The following is a 20302-nucleotide window of genomic DNA, read 5'->3' as shown; positions in this document are numbered from 1 at the left end:
AAGAAAACTTTATAAAGTGTAATTTTTTGGACATAGGGGTAGTTTGGTAAATTTGGAACTTCCAGGGGTATCCTGGTACTTTTCCCTAAATAATACTTTTCCCTAAATAATATGACACCAGTTTAGTCTCACTTTAGAAAAAGCAAGGTTACAAAAGAGCAATAAAACAAGCACATCATTCACCTTCCTTTAGAAATATTAGTTTGAAAAAGACATATTCTTCTTAACAAAATATTTTAATGTGCCTTCCCTCATGAGAATATTTATTCCATATGGGCTCTTAAAACAATAATGTACAGCCTCCATGTAGGGAATGCAATAACATATATTGCAAAAGATTAATGATTAAAAAGTTTTAGTTCATCGACTATTAAGAGGGGCCATGATTGCTTAGCAAGAGGGCCATGAAAATGGGTAGGAATAAGAAGCGATGAGATACAGAAGTGGAGCAAGACAAGGAGTTATTTATTGGGACTATTGTGATGGAGAGTTGCATGGGAGGGCAATGACCCTCAAAGCTACAAATGAAATAGAATTGAGTGCCCTCTTTTCCTAGGGTCACACTTGTGTTGCCATCAATCCATCGTTGTATTGGACTCTTTCCTCCACATGCATGAAAATCTGTCTCACTAACCTCGACCACATCATGGGCGCCCTGCACGTATGAGAAATCTGCCACCATGAGTTCACATTGGTTATATAACAATAGCCAATGCTATCAATATACAAATCTACACCCTTAGTTATATATATTGTCACTTAATGCCCAAGGTCTTCATACCTTTCAATCAAAATCTCACATGTTTCTCAATTTGTCACCTACTAATACATATGGCATAGACACACATGAATTTCCAAGATAAACCTTTTGCTAAAATGAAATAATAAGTTAAAAAGCTTCAAATATAAGTTTCCTTTGTTATCTAGGATGCTCATTAATGGCAATTGATGTTATCTCCCAATAGTTTTTTTCTATTTACAACATCTAAATTAAATGTATATATAAAACTCCATGGTTACCAATTATGCTCATTAGAAAATGGTCACTTATGGTGATTGGTGTTGTCTTCCAATAGTGTTTTGGGTCTATTTACAACATCTAAATCAAATGTAGATTGTCTTATGCCTAATTTGAACTCAAGTTTAAATTGCTTCACAAGACACTAAATGAAGATGTTGTAGTGATCCACTAATTTGAGAGGGATTAAAGCATCCTTCCAAAATATATACAATTCACATGTAATGGCTTTTGGTTCACAAGCACATAAAAATGCATACACATAGATAGGTGGATGAACATATAGGTTGATATGTAGATAGATGTCAACAATCAAGATTCCATTAGTTCCATTTGGCGAACACATGATCATGTGTTTCTAATGGTTTCGAATTTGGCCATATGCAAACATCTAAAATTTTGTACCTAATTCATGAGGCTCGAGAGAATGAATTAGACAAATCTACTCCAAAATTTATGTAGTGGACACTTACATAATAGGACTCATAAACATGACGCCCAATATGAAAATTTCGTAAGTTGCTACTTCCATTACATGACACAATCTTTGCATTAGCACCCAATAATAATGAATTCTCACATTCCAACAACATAGTTGATCATCACATCAGCATAAAATAAATAAGTATTTGATAGATGAACAAACAAATGTATCATATTTAACTAAGACTTACAAAGTGTATCACCCTGCTTAAAATCCTTCCCACTGGTCCATTGTGTATAATCCATAGTTGTCCACCCATGTGAATCACCAACATCCCATGTTGTAGCAACTATACACTTGCATGTGTGCAAAGATACTAGAAGAATGAATGTAAGAAAGAAGAAGGAAAGGAAATTCATTTGCATAATGGAGGATTTGTGGTTAAAGTTATGCATTGCAAGGCTAATAGGAAAAGATCCAAAACACAACTAAGAGTAAACACAATAGATGAATGCGATTGCAAGCAATGTCGTGTTGTGGATTTTAAAGTACAAGCAAGGTTTCTAAATTTATGCTATTAATTCTAAGTTGTTTTGCACAATGTTGTAACTTTAGCATATAATGTTTACTTTAAAGGTGATGTTAAAACGGTTGTGCAAGAAACTTTTTGTTTAAAGGAAGAAAGAAAAGAATATCAAGAAAGTGAACTTTTATGTCCACACGAGATTGTCTTCAATCATTCCAATAGATTGACTAATATTATATCATCACCATTTGATTCTTAATTTCTCTTTGGAAGTGGATCACCACTACAATGTTTCAAATGCTACAAAAGTATTGCATAATAAACTATTCTTGCATCTTGGCAAGGCCCAAGAATTTCATTTTTCTACATCAAGGTAAGACCACAAGTTTGTCGAATAATTAAATCTCTTTAATGATTTCATCTTCTTGATATATTCATATTGTTCCATCCATTTAGTCCCCTTGTTTCTCAATTGAACCAATTTAGTTAGTTTAGTGGTATCTCATGTCTCTCGGTTTGTTTGCTTGGTGCAACACCGATAAAAGTGATGATCTACTTGTTTGGTGAGACATAGTTCAATGTAGCATGATAGGGAAAGCTTCCCACATGCAACATGGATGGACATACATGAAACTCAATCAATGTTACCAAATGAACAACTTTTCCAACAAACAAATGAAGGTTCGTGTGACAACAAATTTGAAGAACACGTTCAACAACATAGTTGATGGCTTCTGAGGTGGTTCCCTTGATCAAGGAAGCATAAACAAAGCACTTTGGTCACTCAACGACATATGTATTTGGCATGGCTTGCTTGACTCAATTCATGTGGTCTACTCAATTCCACTCACTACAACAAAGGAAAGGTGAGAGATGCGTATGCATGACAAGATTGTTATATCTATGATGGAAAGGTCATAGAATGCCAATCCAACAACTTCACAAACTCAAACTTGTAACTATATATTGAGTTCGGTGTGCTGATCATGTAAAAACAACTCTAGCAAAGAAAGTCCTACAACAGGCAAGCAATAAAAAATGTCACTCAACTCAATCGAAGAATTTGGTCATCTACTTTTTGTCTAAAATATACATTATGCAACACTATGAGTTCATAGTGAACTTAGCAACCATCGCCAAGTTGTAAAGCTTCATAGAAGTGGCTTGAGACCCTCACTAGTACGAATCAGCTCAAGCCTGAACCAAGCCGTTAAACCATTTTTAAACTGTTGGAGGTTTGACTATTTGGTTTGGCTCGATTCATGCTTCAACTTTCTTAACCATTTGAGCTCCGTTTGGGATGCTCAAGCCGAACCGAACCGTTTTGGGTCAAACTGGTTAAGGTTTAATATGCATGGATCAACCAGTTGGACAAGGCCAAACCGGTAAAGCTGAAACCCAACCATTGCCAATTCCTACTCACTGGGTTGAAGCCATGCATGAGGTTCACATAGTACGTAAAATTCGTGTTCGTCTAGTATAACATTCGTTTTCCTACGTTGGAAAACGAATGCGAATGTTATCCAAACATTCTTGTGTTTTTTTTTTTGTTTTTTTCCCATTTTTTTAATGTTTTTTTTGTTTTTTTTTTCATTTTTAGGCTTATCTACCTCATAATAAATAGTTAATCCAAAAGTATGATATTTATCATTCTTTGAGGGTGTTTTTCTTTCGCGAATGTTTTTCTTTCGCGAATGCACGTATGTTACGTATGGTTCATACTATGCATGAGGAGATGTATGCTCTCTATAAAAATTAAAGATGGAATCTTGTCTTGAACCCAACACATTTGAACCAATGACCAAATGAGGGATATCTTAAAGAATGATGATAATATCAAACAAATTTTAATGGTATCTCCAATTCAGTAAAAGGTATCTTCTATCCATTTATTACGTGGGTGGAATTTAGCTTACACATGCACAAAGGAGTGTGGTGTTCACTCATGAGGTGTGGGGTTGAGCTCAATAAATTCCACACAACCCCTCCAACTCAAATCTATTATGTTGTCAAGCAAGTGATTAGCTTGTTTTCCTTCATGGAGCCATATGGACGCCATAGGGACACATCAACACAATTTCAATAACATTAAAAAACAAAATCTAGAAATGAACACGCGTACATTTTGAACATTAAGAAAGAAAGAAAGGCAAGGCTACCAAAGGATAGAGTCAAGAGTGATGAGTCACTCTACATATCCAAATGAGGGCCAAGGGGTCCTATTTATAGACCTCCATTAGGTTGTTTTTCAAATTAAGTGTTTGCATCGTGCCATTTAATCAAAGGGAAGACTAGAGTCCAAGAGTAGTTAGTTAATGTTCTGAATGAGGCAACTAAGTGTTCACTTGCATGTTGGAGATCCAATTTCTTACCATGAACCTTTTACGTAAGGCCAAACATTGTAGACTATTGTGGGTGTAACAACAAAGTGTTAGGAATATATAATACATATATAAATACAAAACTTGAGGCCAAAATTGAAATTGCTTGTGCCATGCTGGTGGAAGTATATCTCTAAGAGAGGAGAAAGGAGAGAACGATACAACCTTTTTTTTTTAGTGGGACCACCAGAAGCTTGAGGAGATAAAAGGTATGTGGAGATGTGCTTGAGCTTGAGAGACCAGAGGCGAATATGCTCGTATGTGTGGGGAAGGAGAGGGCAGCTGGTCGAGGAAAAAGGGATAGGGCAACTAGAAAAGTGGAGGGGAAGGGAGGGATGGGACCGGAGGGGGTGTGGGGGGGGACAATACAAATGGTAAGCTTGACACGAGACACTTCAAGTTGTGTTAGGCAAGTGGGACGCATGCTATTACCCCGACGAAAAGACGAGATAGAATTGAGCAGGAGGAGGTAGTAACACCATAGTAGCCAGAGCATAGCGCAACACCTCATAGCCAGAGCCAAAGCCAAAGCCAGAGCCAGAGCTTGAGCCAGAGTGCACACACACGCACACCCAAATCCACAAGAGAGAAAGAGTGAGAGAGAGAGAGCTCCAATGGATAGAGAGAGAGGGAGAGGAAGAGAGCTCCAATAGATAGAGAGAGAGAGAGAGAGAGAGAGAGAGAGAGAGAGAGCTCCAATGGATAGATAGAGAGAGATAGAGAGAGAAAGAGAGAGAGAGAGGGGAGGGGGAGAGAGAGAAGGAAGGATAAAAGGTTTGTGGAGATGGGAAAGAGAATGGTCTATAACCACACATTCGAGTGGCGCCAATCAGCGCCCGACACGTGGCGCTCGCACGTGTGGATATGGCTTGGCCTTCCTGGCTATTTGGGTTTAGGCCATTGGCTATATAGAAGAATCGGAGCTCTGCTCTTCTTCTCCAAGAGAGACCCACGTGGGGAACAGAGCAAGAAGAAACAGAGCAAGAAGAAACAGAGTAAGCAGCGAGACCTCCGTAGCTATGGAGTACTATCCAGGACCCGGTAGAAACCAACTGTTTGTCCCTGGCCCTGTCAATGTCCCGGAACAAGTTCTTCGAGCTATGAACAGAAACAATGAAGATTATCGCTCCCCTGCCATGCCCACCCTCTCTAAATCCGTCTTAGAAGACGTTAAGCGTATCTTCAAGACCACTACTGCCACCTCCTTCATATTCCCCACCACAGGTAATCCATGGCTTTTCTCAGTTTTGCTCTCACCGTTTCCTTCATCCCATGATCAGCTGGTCTTGTGTTAGGATTATTGTTTCTTCACTGCCATTCTTATGTGTGGTCTTAGGTCTTGTTAGATACATGAGACTTGATCATCAGAACGTTTGTCATGCTCATCATCATTTTCAGGGCTTTGTTGTTACCATATTCATTCATCATGTCGTAATGACCATGCTTATTTCATTTTCTGTGTATTAGGTGCATGAATCCTTGCATCAAAAGTAGTTTTCTGTGATGGTAAGGGTTTAGGTTTTTCTAAATCACGTTCATGGTAATGAGAATGTTTAGGTCGTATCTTACACTTTGTTACGTTCCCGAAGCTTGTCATAAACAATCAGGATTTGTCATGCTCATCATAAAGGATAGGATTTGATTTTATGATTTATCATGCCTAGTCTTGTCACGTTCTCCATCTTCATGGATAGGTTTTGGTTTCACATATATGTAATTCATGATAAATGATCATATTGGTTTCACTTCTATGAGTATCACACTTGTTACATCCATGAGGCTTGTTATCAAAACTAACTTTTGCCCATGTTCACTTTGAGTTTATCATGCCCATGGAAATGAACATGTTGCACTCAAAATGGTCAGATTCATTTTATCGTACCATATTTATGATCACCAGCATGCTGAATTCCCTATCCTTCATGCTTATCGTAATGGTTAGGGCTTTTTGGTTTTAGCTAATACTTCTACTACAATGAACATGTTGAAGTCACTATTTAAGAATATAATTGTTAAGCAATGATTTGTGTGTTTATGGGTGTTCCGCTCTACTCTATGCAGGAACTGGTGCATGGGAGAGTGCTCTAACCAACACGTTGTCTCCGGGAGACAAGATTCTGACCTTCAGACTCGGACAGTTTAGTCTTCTATGGGTAGATCAGATGCAACGCCTGAATTTCGATGTGGATGTCGTGGATATTGAGTGGGGATATGGCATCGATCTCGGTGTGCTTCGCCAGAAGCTTCAAGCTGACACTGGCCATAAAATCAAAGCGGTGTGTGCAGTGCACAATGAAACCGCCACTGGCGTCACCAATGACCTCGCTGGAATACGCACCATTTTAGGCGCGTTCTTATCTCGTCTTGTCTGGTGAATTTTTGTAGATGTAGCTTGGGTTTACATGTGCTTAGGTTTTACATGTTATTTGTCCAGTAAATAGTTGTAGATATAGCATGGGTGTACATGTACAGATAACTATTGGTTTGCATGTTATTCACCTGCTAATTTTTCGTTGATGTATCTCGAGTTTATATGTTGTCATAGCTTCTGTTTGTATGTTATATACTTTTTTGTGTGTGCATATTTCCAAGACCTATATGTAACAACATAATATTTTGGCCAGATGCATGCAAACACCCTGCTCTCTTCCTTGTTGACGGAGTATCATCGATTGGAGCTTTGGATTTCCGAATGGATGAATGGGGTGTCGATGTTGCCTTAACCGGGTCTCAGAAGGCCCTTTCCCTGCCGACGGGGCTCGGCATTGTGTGTGCAGGCCCTAAGGCTTTGGAAGCTTCCAAAACTGCTAAGTCATTACGCGTTTTCTTCGATTGGAATGACTATTTACGTTTCTACAAGATGGGGACTTACTGGCCTTATACCCCCTCTTCTCAGCTTCTTTATGGCCTTCGCGCTTCACTGGACATGATCTTCGAAGAGGGATTGGATAATGTTATCGCTAGGCATAGCCGTTATGGCCATGCCACAAGGTAAATAATGTATATGCTTTCATTGTTGTGGTTGAGATAGATTGTCACCTCCAATTTTGTTGCCTAAATAGTACCTATATATGCACGCTCATATATGTGAGATGCATACCTTGAACTACTATAGAGCCTATAAATGTTTCTCACTTTTGAACTATATGCCTTTGTAGGCTCGCGGTCGATGCATGGGGTTTAAAGAATTGTACTCAAAAGCCAGAATGGTTCAGTGATACTGTGACTGCTGTTGTAGTGCCATCCCACATTGACAGCAGCCAAGTTGTTAGGCAGGCATGGAAGAAATACAACTTGAGTTTGGGACTTGGGCTCAATAAGGTTGCTGGGAAAGTATTCCGCATTGGTCATCTCGGGCACTTGAATGAGGTAAGACATGTGGTCATGTGTATTGTCAAGAATGGACATGTATGAAGCTACCTATGTATAAAATAAGAACCACGCACTTATGCATATGAAGTTGCAAACAATGAGATATGCATGACCTTACGGATGTAACATAAGCTGTGTATGCATACATGGAGACGTAAGGCGATAATTAAGATGCATACACATACATGTATGGTCTGACGAATGTAACAAAAGATTCATCCATGTATGAAGTTATATAACATCAGACAAACACACACACACATATATATGTATGTATGTATGTATGTATGTATGTATGTATGTATGAGGTTGAGTAACATAGTATCTTTCTATGCATGAAACATGAAAGTATGGTGTTTGAACTTACATATAATGACTTAATCTGCATTGTGCAGCTTCAACTATTGGGGGCTTTGGCCGGTGTTGAGATGGTGTTGAGGGATGTGGGATATCCAGTGGAGCTAGGCAGTGGTGTGGCTGCAGCGTCAGCATACCTCATGCGCTCCACTCCTTTGATCACATCAAGGATATAGGCATTCCAATTGGCATTGTGTAATGGCTTGCCAAGATGAAATCTTGCTCTGTCTGTCTCTTCCTTTTTGAGAAGAGATTATTGGGTTTGTTGGGCTTCAAAGTTAAAAAAAAAAAACCAAACGACATATCATATCTGCCTTTACAAAGTCTACCTGAGAAATCATGCAAAGAACTTTGCTTGTATTTTGCTATGTTCATATTATCCAAAGAAATAGGTAGCTTTCTAGTAAGATGCATCTTGTATAGTCTTGCACAAGCATTCATGTCAATCCAAAGCCAAACAATGCGTTTAATTGTATGTCTCTTAATTTGAATGATTGAAAAATAAAAAGCTAGAAACTAAAATGCTTCTATATGCAAAAAGATGATCATTTATATCAAATTCCATATCTTAATCTCAGTAGTTATCTACCTTAGTTGTGTAGTATGCGATGGCCATCAATAGCTTGTGTCATTGAGAGCATGAAAAGGCATAACTTCATCAATCAGACCTATAACTATTTATAATGTGTTTAGGGTGGGATAATTAGGAAAACCTCCCTTAATTCTTTATTCTCCTTAATCTTGTATTCTTTTGGTTACTATTAGTTTGATCTGTAATGCTTTGGCTATTGAAAATAGTGGGTTACCATGGATGGGCTTGGTTGTGGCTCATCCAAACCAGCCATGGAGCAATCATATTCAAGTAATCAAAAGCTACGGCTGAGAAACCTTGGTTGCAAGTGATCTTTAGTTATAGAAGAAAATTGCATGGGAACAAGTCAATGGCAAATGTAGCATGCTTTTTCATGGTGCATTTGCAATTGAGGTTTCCAAGGTCACACTCCACTACCTCCACCTCAGGTAATATTCCAAGATTAATACCTCCACAAGAAGGCATGTTCCTTTAGGGGTAAACAAATTCTTATAAATATCTTGATTTACGCCAACCCGATAGTTTTCTTTGAAATGCACATCCTTGCTTATATGCTAAAATAGTTTTTAGTAACTTGGATCATCTAAATAGTTGTCCATCTCAGGGGTGGTATTGTTTAAGAGTAGTACAAGGAGACTCACGTCTAGTTTGAATAGATTGGAAAAGTGTTTGGTGGTGCATGTGTGCGCACGTGCACAAACGTGCTCGTTTGCATTACATATTTCCACACCCCATGTTTGCTCCACAATATTATTTTGTTGGACACCACAATGATCGAATCTTCAATAATGCCATTGAATAATGCATGCACCTAATTCACTTAACACAATTCCTTGGGCACTACAATGATCCAAGATCTTCAATAGTTTGGATGCTTTTGATGAGTAGAAGCTTGTAATGTTTTGAATGTACATAGACTTCGAAGTTTCATTATTCTCTCCTTCATAAGGAGACTTTAACTCATTGTATTTGTTTGCGGAACATTATGACAATGGACGTCTCAACATTTCATCTAGTACGCTCATTTAGGGACATCTTAAGAACTTCCTACATCAAAGACGAAATAGTTCTTCCAAGATGTGGACATTAAAATTGATCTCAGATAGCACTTCGGACATTAAAATTGATCTGAGATAGCACTTTGTGGTGACTATGTGGAGTGCATCCATTTTGCAACATTTGTTTTCTTTTATAATCACAGTAAGTAATTTGAGTAAGTAATTTGAGTAAACCAAAGTATGACACCCTTTGTTATGGCCCCAAGGGGGTAAAGTTTCAACCACTTAATGAGGGGAGAGTATTAAGATTTTTTTTAACTTTTTAATGATGCTATTCATTGTCAAACACAAGTTAACAATCTTTACATCCACTGCCAAATGCAGAAACTTGATAAGCAACGAGTTACATATATTTTGGTCAATATGTATCCATTTCAGAAACAATAAGAGAGTGTGTTTTTGAAGAGGATTTGAACAAAGAAAAAGCACACATGCTTATTTTTGAAGTTTATATGATGAATGCATGGAAGTCTTTTAGCCGTATGTATGATCTTTGCAAGAAAACACATCGGAAGGGTGTTTGAAGAGTAAACACATGCATTTGACGTAGACATATGTGTGTGTTGGAAAACAATGAAAAAATAATCTCAAGTGGGTGAGAATGGATGTTGATCAAGTGGACATTGTAATCTTCTGAGGTTCGAACTTCGAAAGTATATGTTGGAATTGTTGTCCTAGGGCCGCTTGCCAAATGGTAGCTGTGGTATGTCTTTTGTCTTGCAAACATATGAGATTGTACGTGTTGGGGATTAGCTAGTTTGCTTCCAATCCATGTCCTTGCCAAATCCCTCTATATTTATTGTGTCTACCAATACCCTTTATATATTTGTGCATTGCCTTTGTTTTATTGAGGCTCCCCAAAGGTAGTTTAGCAACGATCTGTGTTTTGTGGAAAGGCTTGACGTAAAATTTAGGTGATAGCCAAAAGGGAGGGACTCGAGAGAGTACCTAAGAGAAATGTGTGGGGATGCTCGTGTGTTCGCATGGAGTGCTGGGGAGGGGGTGTGTGTGGAAGAATGAATGAATGTGTGTGTGTGAAGTGGATGGACATGGGAGAGAGAGAGAGAGAGAGAGAGAGGTGCGGCAACAACCGAAACACATGCCAAGTGCAATGCTATGCTACGATGGATGATGAGTATGCATGCATGCATGCGCTCATTAAATTAAATGGTGTTTCATGCGAACGGACACAAGTAACCCCACAAAAGAACGAGAGAGAGAGAGAGAGAGAGAGAGAGAGAGAGAGAGAGAGAGAGAGAGATCATACATACCGGTTACCACACATATGGACATATGGACAGTCACGTCACTTCTTCTTCTTCTTCTTCTTCTTTGGATGGACAAATGGAGCGGGCGGGCGGACAATTCTTTAAAAGGAAAAGAGCACCCACTATCACTCTCAGTGCAATAGGTAGCTACCACCACCACCACCACCACCACCACCACCATAACACACCTCACACAAGAAGAAAGAAAGCAGAGTAGGAAGATATGGCCCCAGCTCGCACTCCCCTCCCATTCTTCGTAGTTGTCGTCTTCTTCTTCTTCAACCTTGGCCTTAGCCTTAACCTCGCGGCTTCTGTATCCAAGGCACCCCCACCCCCACTCACGCCGGCGCCGGCGCCGCTCTCTGAGGCGGTGGTGGCACAGGTGGCACAGGCGCTGCAAACGGCTGGGCGTGGGCGTAGTAGTAACACCTACCTCGCCGCCTCCCTCCTCCTACCGCATTACCTCCGCCCCCTCACCCGCCCTCGCCTCACCCTCCTCCTCCCCACCGACGCCGTCCTCTTCCTCCAACCCACCACCTCCACCTCCACCTCCTCCGCCATTCCCCTCCTCTCCGCCATGCCTACCTCCCAGCTCCGCTCCCTCGCCCGCTTCCACATGCTCACCACCAACTTCACCTTCGCCAATCTCTTGACTCTCCCCAAAGCCACCCTCCTCCCCACCCTCCTCGGCGACGCCTACCGCCTCCGCATCGACAGCGCCTCTTCTTCTTCTTCTTCTTCTTCTTCCTCCGCTGCTGCTGCTGCCAATTTCCTGATCGAAGGCGCTCACATCATCCACCCCGACATTTGCCCGCCTTCGCTCTCCCACATCGTCACGTGCCATGGCATAGACCGCCTCCTCCTTGCCTCTTCCTCCTCCGCCTCCTCCTCCCCCATTACTCCCACTACCCCTAGTAGCAGCAGCAGCTCCGTTTCCCCTGCCTCCGCTCCGCTGCCCTTGGCTCCCTCCGCCGACCTGCTGGACCCACCTTCCCCAGATTCTTCTAGTGCTGCCCCGCCATCTCTTCCGACCACCACCGCAATTGCGAGATCCTACTCCACTCCATCCACCTCCCACCATATCGACGCATACGTGGTCGTTAACGGATCCTACGCAGTCTCCGCTCCTCCTCCTCCTCCTCCTCCTCCTCCTTCAAAGAGTGTAGCTGTGACTACTTCCACCTCCCTGCCTTCTGCTACAGCTGATGCCATCGGAAGCATTGCGGCGTTCAGCCCCGCCCCTGCTCCCCTCACGGCCTCCTCTGCCGCCTCAAATCGGCTTCCGCTTTCCCAGCTCCTCCTCCTCCTCACGGTGGCCGGCCTGGTGGCTGTCGCCGCCGCCGCCGCCCATACAGCAGCCTGACAAAAGACACGACCCTCACTGCCTTTTGCTGTATAAGTTGACCGAAACATTGGAACTGTAGAGAGAGAGAGAGAGAGAGAGAGAGATATTAATAAAATTTTGTCCCCCATTTTGTCCACACTTTATTTTCTATATGAGTACAATGCTCTCTCCTATTTCTTCTTTTTTAAGTCTACTATATTTCTTCCTTTTAAGTCTACTATATGGTCATGACTAGTATATGCTCATGAGTAGCGATTGCGCCATTGCATGGAACAAACTACGGGAACCAAGACCCTTAACAACCCATCGAGGATCCTTACACTTTGGCACACATATATAGAGAGTCTTTACCACAAGTTCCAAACCAGCCACCATTCTTATGCCTTCTACACCTTGACCTACCATGGAGGACACTTTTCACGACCTCTCGGGTCACTATGGTCATAAAAAAATTACAACATAGGAAGTCCATGGATCACATAAGATTACGGGTGGAACACATCATATATGCTTGAGAGTGCCTACCTCCTTTTCTCACACTACTCTTCAATTGTGCCCTCACGCCAAGGGTTTTCCACTAAAATGGACCATGAACACAATGGCCCCATATACACAAAGTTTATGCACGACGTGCATTTTTTTCTACTTTCTGACTTTTTTGAAAAATGTTTTTATCTTTATCCATTTGAGTTTCTTACCTCTTTGATTGTTTTGATGCTCGAATCCTCGTGTTGGCCTCCACTCTTGAGTGTCTTAGTGTCCGACATATTTGCAACTATCTTTTCTTTTGAACAAAATTGAACTTCACATTTAGCCGTCTTCCTTGCTTGTTGGGTGAAACAAAGTAAAGGGAAAAGTAAAATGGTCTTTTGCCTTACTGTAGGCTATAGAGAAAGGAGCATATATACAAAGAAAACATATCAAATTATTCTGTGAGTAAAAAACCTCGTTAAGTAGTGGAAGAAAACCTCATACTTCTAGGGACACCCACCTACCCATACACACATTGACAATCACCATCACGATCTTCTTTCTTGTGAAAACAAATAAAAAGAGGGCATTAGAATTGCTAGGTCACCATCCTCTCTTGGAACATAAGTAGGACCATGAGTGTCAACTATGAATAAACATTTCAAGCAAGCAAACATTATGCACAAATACCTCTGAAGCCTTGAGATTTATTGGAGTTATTATCTTTTGAATTGCTTTGAGCTTTGATCCATCAACTTTAATTCTTTCTTAACACACTTACATCCTTTTGATGTTCTTCTCTTTGGATATTGTTGGAAATTTTCTTATCCTTTTTCCTTCAAGGTGGTAATGTTTTCTTCTTCAATGACTTCTCCTTCCTTCTCACAAACCATGTAGGATGCATTCTCCTCCCAATTAGATGAATATTCACCACGTGTTACACTCTCCCCTTCTTTCTTGCTATTTTAGGTAGATGAGTCCTTCTGCTTTGCAACTTTGTTAGAGAAGATGTTGAACGCCTTCGATTGTAATCAGTTCATGATACCTTTACTCCAATCTTGTATTTTGTTTTGTTTTGTTTTTGCAACCAAGGTTTTACAAATACTAAGGAATATGATGGCCCTTTAAGGTGTATATGCAAATCCAATGAAACGGACGATCGTCATCTTTGCTACTTCCTCTACAAGCAAGACACGAACGATCGCCATCTTTGCGACCAGTGAAAACATCTCGATGCCGTGCTGTTGCATGTAGCCCTTTGCCACTAACCGGGCCTTGTACCGATTGACGGAGCCTTTGGTGTTGTATTTAACCTTGTATACCCACCGGCAACCGATTGGATTCACTACTTTCATTACTTCCACCAAGTTCCACGTCTCATTCTTCGTGAGCGCCTGCATCTCTTCCTCCATGGCGTTCTACCAATTCGGGTCCTTAGCTACTTTTGCGTAGCTCTCTAGCTCACGCACGACTGCCACCTTCACCATGTACGCACAATGATGCGTCATATACTCATTGTAACCGTACCTCTTCACGGGGTTTTTCTAGCAGGTGGATCGACGCAATTCCTGATTCTTTGATTTCGCGGTCCTCTTGGCTGACACAAACTTCTTTTCCGAAGGGCCGTCACTGTTTTTTTCGGAGCCGGATTCGCTTTGATCCGACTCGTCTCTGCCGAGGACGTATTCTGGCATCTTCTTCTTCCCCTTCTATTTGCTCGTGAACCGTCTCAACCCTCGCATTTTGATACCATGTAAAAGTCAATATGCGGAAGCTATAACAAAGCGGTTTATCCGGATAGCAGTAGAAAACAGAGACAAGGTTTAATGGAAGCTTGAATCACAGAGACATAGAGCAGGAGAGACAGAGATAGAGAGTAGAACAATATCTCAATTAAAAAATGACAACACTCTATACATATAATGTGCTAAGTGAGCACTTGTATACAGGTCCTTAAAAGGATTGATAAGTACTTCAATGCTCATACGAGCAACTGACACTGACTCCTAAAAGTATGCCTATGTACTAGGCTAGATTTGCAAGCCTCTAACAGCCTACTGGTTCCAATCCGATCCAGCTCTTGGTTTCGGATACTATCCGGACACTGATCCGGTTCTCTGTTCTGGCTCTAGCTTGTTTAGCGGATCCGGATCTGATTGAGCTTGTCCGCTCAACAAATATCACCATTTGATTTAGTGAAACCCTTATAGAATCTATTATGAAGTAACCCAAGGCAACCTAAAACACACAATTCCTTATCATCATCATCTCTAGTCTCACTCTCACCCTCCCCCTCATCGTTACCCTTAACCTTGTCATAACCATATCCACAGAAAGTACATAGTTTTTTATCATCATAACCCTCACCCTTATCATCACACTCACCCTCACAATCAATAGTACATTCTCCCTTATCACAATCAGCATCAAAATATAACCCTAAAACACGTGTACCATTATTATCATCACAATCACCATCATCACGATTAGATGTAAAATCTTTGTCTCTTCCTAACTTCCTCTCTTGTTCATGACTCTCATTAAACCTATCATATTCCTCATCATAATTGAAACTATGAAAGTATTGATCCCAACTTCTCTTTCTGTCACGACTTGAGGGTTTCCGGACCACGATTCATAAACCATAAAATCAATGCGCTCCTTGTCTAATTCTAGGTGGTAGAAGTCTTTTTCCAGCTTTTTAACATTGTTTACATATCGTGAATCTAAGACATCCGCCCCCTTTGAGCTTGCACAGTTGTGGGCAATTTCACACCACTTCATTCTAGCCCTCTTCAAGAAGGTCTTCATCCTAATGCTCTTTGATAAAAAACTCCAACTCTCCTATTGCATCTTTAAAACTATATTATTAAAATATATGCACTAACTTTCCTTTTGAATTAATCATACTTACCTGATAAATCTTTTTTCAGTTTTTTGGAATTTCTTTCTTTAAAATCTTCTACTATAGTTGCGCCATCTATCGATGCAATACATACTCTATCTTTCATTGTGATCCCCAAGACTTCTCAAAGTGACAACTCGATTTTGCTATTGAGAATCCTGGATTCTAGCACTTCTTTTTAGGTTGGTGGATGTTTTGATGTTGGAGGCAAGTTTGAATGATGGGGCGACCTTCTGCTTCTCTTTGTCTTCCTTCATCACCTCCGCAACAACTCATTCCATTTCTTGTCTCATTTGTTCTTGGGTCTTCTTGACAGACCCTCTTTTCAATTCTTCTTCTTTTTTCTTCGACTCAGAACTCATGGGCGTTCACCCTTGCTATCTTGGCGATCAATGTTAGTGAATCTACTGCGTCATTCTAGAGTACTACTCCTTATCTTGTTGTCTATCTTCCGTTAGTCATTAGCCGACTTGATTATCTTTCCCCAGACTCTTGATCTGATATGGTGATCAACAACCTTCAATTCGGAGGTAGTTGAAAAGTACATCGCTTGAACATTCTTCGACTCTACATCCTCCATCCATTTCTTCATCCCACGTTTGTTGAAGTTGGATTTTAGGGGTTTTGGGGTCCTAGAGGAGTGGATACTCCCATTTTGGTAGAAGATAATATTTCTTTCCAATACCTCCTTGTGACTTTGAAAATCCCTTTTAAGGGGCTTTGTGCTATTGCACCGTATGCACTGGCAGACATATTTAGCCTTTCTTTCACCCTTCTCAAGATTTGCCGACTTGATTTGTATATCCTTCATTCCCTTTCTCAGTCATTGATCTCTTACTCTCGCTCTTTTCCTTTGCCAACATCCGTTCGGGTTCCTGATTCTTGTTTTGGATATTCTTTGGTAGCCTTTGTTCACCTAGTTAGGCACTAAATTTGTCATACTTGTCCAATCCTGTAGAAGAATGGTGTGATCTTTCTAGAGGGATTTATTTGCCATTCAGATGAATAATTCTACATTTTCTGAATGCAATAGTTCTTGGTCTCTTACTGAGAGCTCATTATATCTCTTCTTGAAGTCCCTCAGTAACTATGAGAGTGAGAGTCCTTTATCTACTTTCTTGATCCATTTGAGAAAGCAATTCTTTGACATCCGAGTCTGGTCGTCTAGCATATATTCTTCAAGCAATGCTTGACTGGACACGGCCTAGTCTTTATGGAATTTATCCTGCAATTCCATTACCTTCGCTCAAACATCAAATGTGTAGACCCGATTGATCTGCGATACCATATGTACCCAAGTTGCCCCTTTGCTAGCCATCTCTATCCGTAGAACTCAAGGAATAGAGTGATTTCCTCTCCAATAAACTTGTCTATAGCCTTGATGATTGTTTATATGACAAGCGTTAACAGTTCGCTTTCCATCTAGTTCATTGCACTTTGCTTCTTTCCCGAATGGGACATTTCTGACATGCCGAATCAAGTGAGTTGTATCATCTCTGGTTTCAGCATAGTCGAGCCGATAAGGCTTTCGTAATTCTTGGAACCAATCTTTGTGGGACATCATCATATGATTGGATGCGCACCCGAGTCGACAAACCATACATTATCCGAAGGAGAGGTGCTTGTCTCACCTTGTGTCGACATTGAATGTGCTTTGTGCCTCATCATGAACATTCCGTCACGATCGTCATAGTCCGAATTCGAAGCATAGTTAGTGAGTTGTTGACTAATCGAAGCCAATTCTCGTTGCTTCTTTCGGCACTCCTCTTCATAGTGGCCGAGTTTTCCATAGCACCCGCATTTGATCGGGTTATTGCGATGGTTCGGTCTAGTAGGATGGACCCCCCTTCCACCAAACTCTCTAGGATTGCTCCTACCATCTTGCCATTGGTAGGCGTTGCTTTCTCGGGTCGGTTGACTCTGTTGCCCTCTCCCGAGTCGAATCCTCTTCTATCATCCGACTGGGAGTAAAGCATCTGACCATCGGGTGCATTGCTCCTTTGTCGGGCATGATTTTCCTCCACCAATAGTATTGAATCTTGATTGAACGTCGAAAAAGGAAGGTGGATTCTCCCTTGTGAGAATGACCGATCTAATCATGCCGAATCGAGGTGCCAATCCGCCGAGGCATATTTGCACCATTTCTTCATCATCGATGATGACATTGATCGATCCGAGGGTGTCGCACAACCCTTTGATCTTCAAGGTATAGATGGTGATCAGCATATCCCTCTTATGCATGTTATTCAACTCCTGTCGGAGTTGGAGCTTTCGTGTAGCTGTCAGGAATAGTACTGAGATAGAGAAGAAATTAGTACTAAGAGAGGAATATTAGTACTAAGTGGAATAGAGGGTGTAGAACACTCGAGAGAAGGAGAGAGAGAGAGAGAGAGAGAGAGGGAGAGAGAGAGAGAGAGAGAGAGAGAGAGAATGATGATGATGACAACGATATATTATGTGAGAAGAGTATACAAGGATGGCTGGGAGGCTTAAGACTGGCGTTGAACCAATTTGGTTCGAAATAATGCCTTGTGCCTCCTTTTATAGTGTTCTCATGAGTAATCCTGAAGCTTCTAGAATGTTCCAGAGAAATCTGGAATATACATTAATTTTCTATAGTAAAACTTAAATAAAAATAATATTTTATGTATTACAATAGATAGTGTAATGGTCAAGAGCTTGACCTATGTAACATAAGGTCATGGGTTCGAGTCTTGCCATATCATGGCATTATCCCCCCTTTAAAACGACGAGTGTCATGAGTCGTTTTGGATTGAGGACCTGGTTTATCTAGATATTGATGATGGAAGTCTTCAAGAAGAGCACGAGCATTGGTCACATTCTCTATTGGTTCCCAAGTACACTCGTTGGGACTATATCCTAGCCAATCGACTAAATAGTAGAGCTTGTTGTGAACAATCTTGGAATCGAGGATGGCGGCAACCTCGTACTCAGGTCCATCTTCAAGTTCGATCGGGGGTGGAGGTTGTGGAATACGTCCTGGGATGGTGTTGTCTTGATAGGGTTCGAGGAGAGAACTATGAGACATTGGATGTATGCGAAGTTGCAGGGGTAGATCGAGACGAAAAGCGACATAATTAATTTTTCCGATAATACGGAAAGGACCTAATTGCCGATAATCCAACTTCTCGCATGGGCGAGTAGTCTTGATGTGTCGTTGTAGTAGCCATACCCGATCTCCAATGTTAAAACTGGATGGAAGCCGATGATGATCCGCGTAAAACTTGTGTATTTGTTGAGCTTGCTATAGATGAGTAGATAAATCTGCTTGTGTCTTGCGTAACCGCTCCAAACGATCCTCTACGCAAGGATTTGTGGGTAACTCTGGGGTTTCAAATACACACCACTGGGGGTGACAACCCGTATAAGCATAAAATGACGTAACTTTAGTCGATGAGTGGACAGAGTTATTATCGGCAAATTTGGCAATGTGGAGAATATCCGCCCAGTCATCCTGATGATAGCTTAGAAAGCACCGAAGATACTGCTCCAACGTTTGATTTGTTCGTTCTGCTTGGTCGTCGGTTTGCAAGTGGTAGCCGGAGGAGAGGTTACAAGTGACCTTGAGCATTTTAAAAAGGTGCTTCTAGAATTTCAAGATGAACTAGGGTCCACGGTCGCTGATGATATTATCAGGAAGGCCATGATGTCGACATACTTCACGCATGACAATTTCAGTGGTTTCTTCACTGGAGATTTCCTTAGTGCATGGCAGGAAATGAGTCATCTTCGTATATCGATCTACTATTGTTAAAATCGCATTGAATCCCTTAGACACTGGAAGATCTATGATGAAATCTAGAGCAATGGATTGCCACGGCTTGCTTGGAATTGGTAATGGTTCTAATAAAACATATGGATGATGCCTTGGCATTTTTACTCTGCAACATGTATCACATGGATCGTGGTGTTAGTGTCAGTGGCATCTGGTTCTTCTACCTGGCTCCTTTTGGCGTCGCTCCACCTTGCTTGCACTCCTCGTCCGGTTCGGTCCTATTTTCCGCGATCCTTCTGGTTCTACGCACCTCAACCTCCTCGGTCGGCTTGTCTGCTCAACAGGCCCATTTCAGCTCCCTCGTTGCTGTGACTCCGGCACTTATCGACCTGTTGGTCCCTCCGTGTTGGCATCGACTTCCGCTGTGTCCATGTCCGCTTGGCCTTTTGTTGATCCGGCTCCTTCGAATCCAACTATTGAAGCGAATCGGCTGTCTCCGATTTGTTCCCGCTCTTGTCCGAATCGGTGTTCTCCAACTTGTCTTCTGGTTTTAGGCCCTTCACCACATCAGACCATGTCCAGGTCTTGGCCTTCTTCTTCCGGTCCTCTCTATCGTTCTTGACTCTGCCGCCGTTGCCACTTGCTCCAACTTGTTCGGATGTGCCGACTCCCTTCATCGACTCGGCTTCCTTTTTCCCTTTGTCTCCCCCTTTATTGGTTCTTTCTTCCTCTCCGGCTCTTTGTCCGGTGCCATCCGTTCCGTTTCCTTTCTCCCCCTCAAGTGGGGCATGTCGAGATGCTGAACACCAAGCATTTCGGTGATGTGCTGCAACTTGTCCGATTCGAGTG

The 20302-nt window shown here is 41.5% G+C and overlaps 2 protein-coding genes across 2 annotated transcripts; one reads left to right on the top strand and one right to left on the bottom strand.

The window, feature by feature from the left end:
• Positions 1-233: 233 nt before the first annotated feature.
• On the bottom strand, positions 234-1999 carry LOC147852541 (mavicyanin-like). Its single transcript, XM_087333760.1, has 2 exons — positions 1693-1999; positions 234-672 (listed from the first exon to the last, which is right to left on the bottom strand). The coding sequence occupies exons 1-2, from the start codon at positions 1895-1897 to the stop codon at positions 371-373; spliced, it is 507 nt and encodes a 168-aa protein (XP_087189886.1). The 5' UTR covers positions 1898-1999; the 3' UTR covers positions 234-370.
• Positions 2000-5271: 3272 nt separating this feature from the next.
• AGT (alanine:glyoxylate aminotransferase) lies at positions 5272-8604 on the top strand. Its single transcript, XM_087333856.1, has 5 exons — positions 5272-5573; positions 6411-6695; positions 6974-7340; positions 7508-7718; positions 8117-8604. Exons 1-5 carry the CDS (start codon positions 5369-5371, stop codon positions 8252-8254), a joined length of 1206 nt encoding a protein of 401 aa, XP_087189982.1. The 5' UTR covers positions 5272-5368; the 3' UTR covers positions 8255-8604.
• The last annotated feature ends 11698 nt before the right edge of the window (positions 8605-20302 follow it).

This window comes from Azolla caroliniana, unplaced genomic scaffold (assembly GCF_043228905.1).
Source record: "Azolla caroliniana isolate FFs.n. ecotype wild unplaced genomic scaffold, voAzoCaro1.0.p SCAF_18, whole genome shotgun sequence".
NCBI lineage: Eukaryota > Viridiplantae > Streptophyta > Polypodiopsida > Salviniales > Salviniaceae > Azolla > Azolla caroliniana.
Note: the sequence above shows the minus strand (reverse complement) of the source record. Positions and strands in the feature narration are given on the sequence as shown.

What these genes read in the sequence shown, in the direction of transcription:
- LOC147852541 (XM_087333760.1), bottom strand. Translation starts at nt 1,897, where the DNA reads ATGCATAACTTTAACCACAAATCCTCCATTATGCAAATGAATTTCCTT. An exon ending in TAAGCAGGGTGATACACTTT is followed by an intron (nt 673 to 1,692) that starts GTAAGTCTTAGT and finishes TCATGGTGGCAG; the next exon opens with ATTTCTCATACGTGCAGGGC.
- AGT (XM_087333856.1), top strand. Translation starts at nt 5,369, where the DNA reads ATGGAGTACTATCCAGGACCCGGTAGAAACCAACTGTTTGTCCCTGGC. An exon ending in TGGAATACGCACCATTTTAG is followed by an intron (nt 6,696 to 6,973) that starts GCGCGTTCTTAT and finishes TATTTTGGCCAG; the next exon opens with ATGCATGCAAACACCCTGCT. An exon ending in ATCTCGGGCACTTGAATGAG is followed by an intron (nt 7,719 to 8,116) that starts GTAAGACATGTG and finishes TGCATTGTGCAG; the next exon opens with CTTCAACTATTGGGGGCTTT.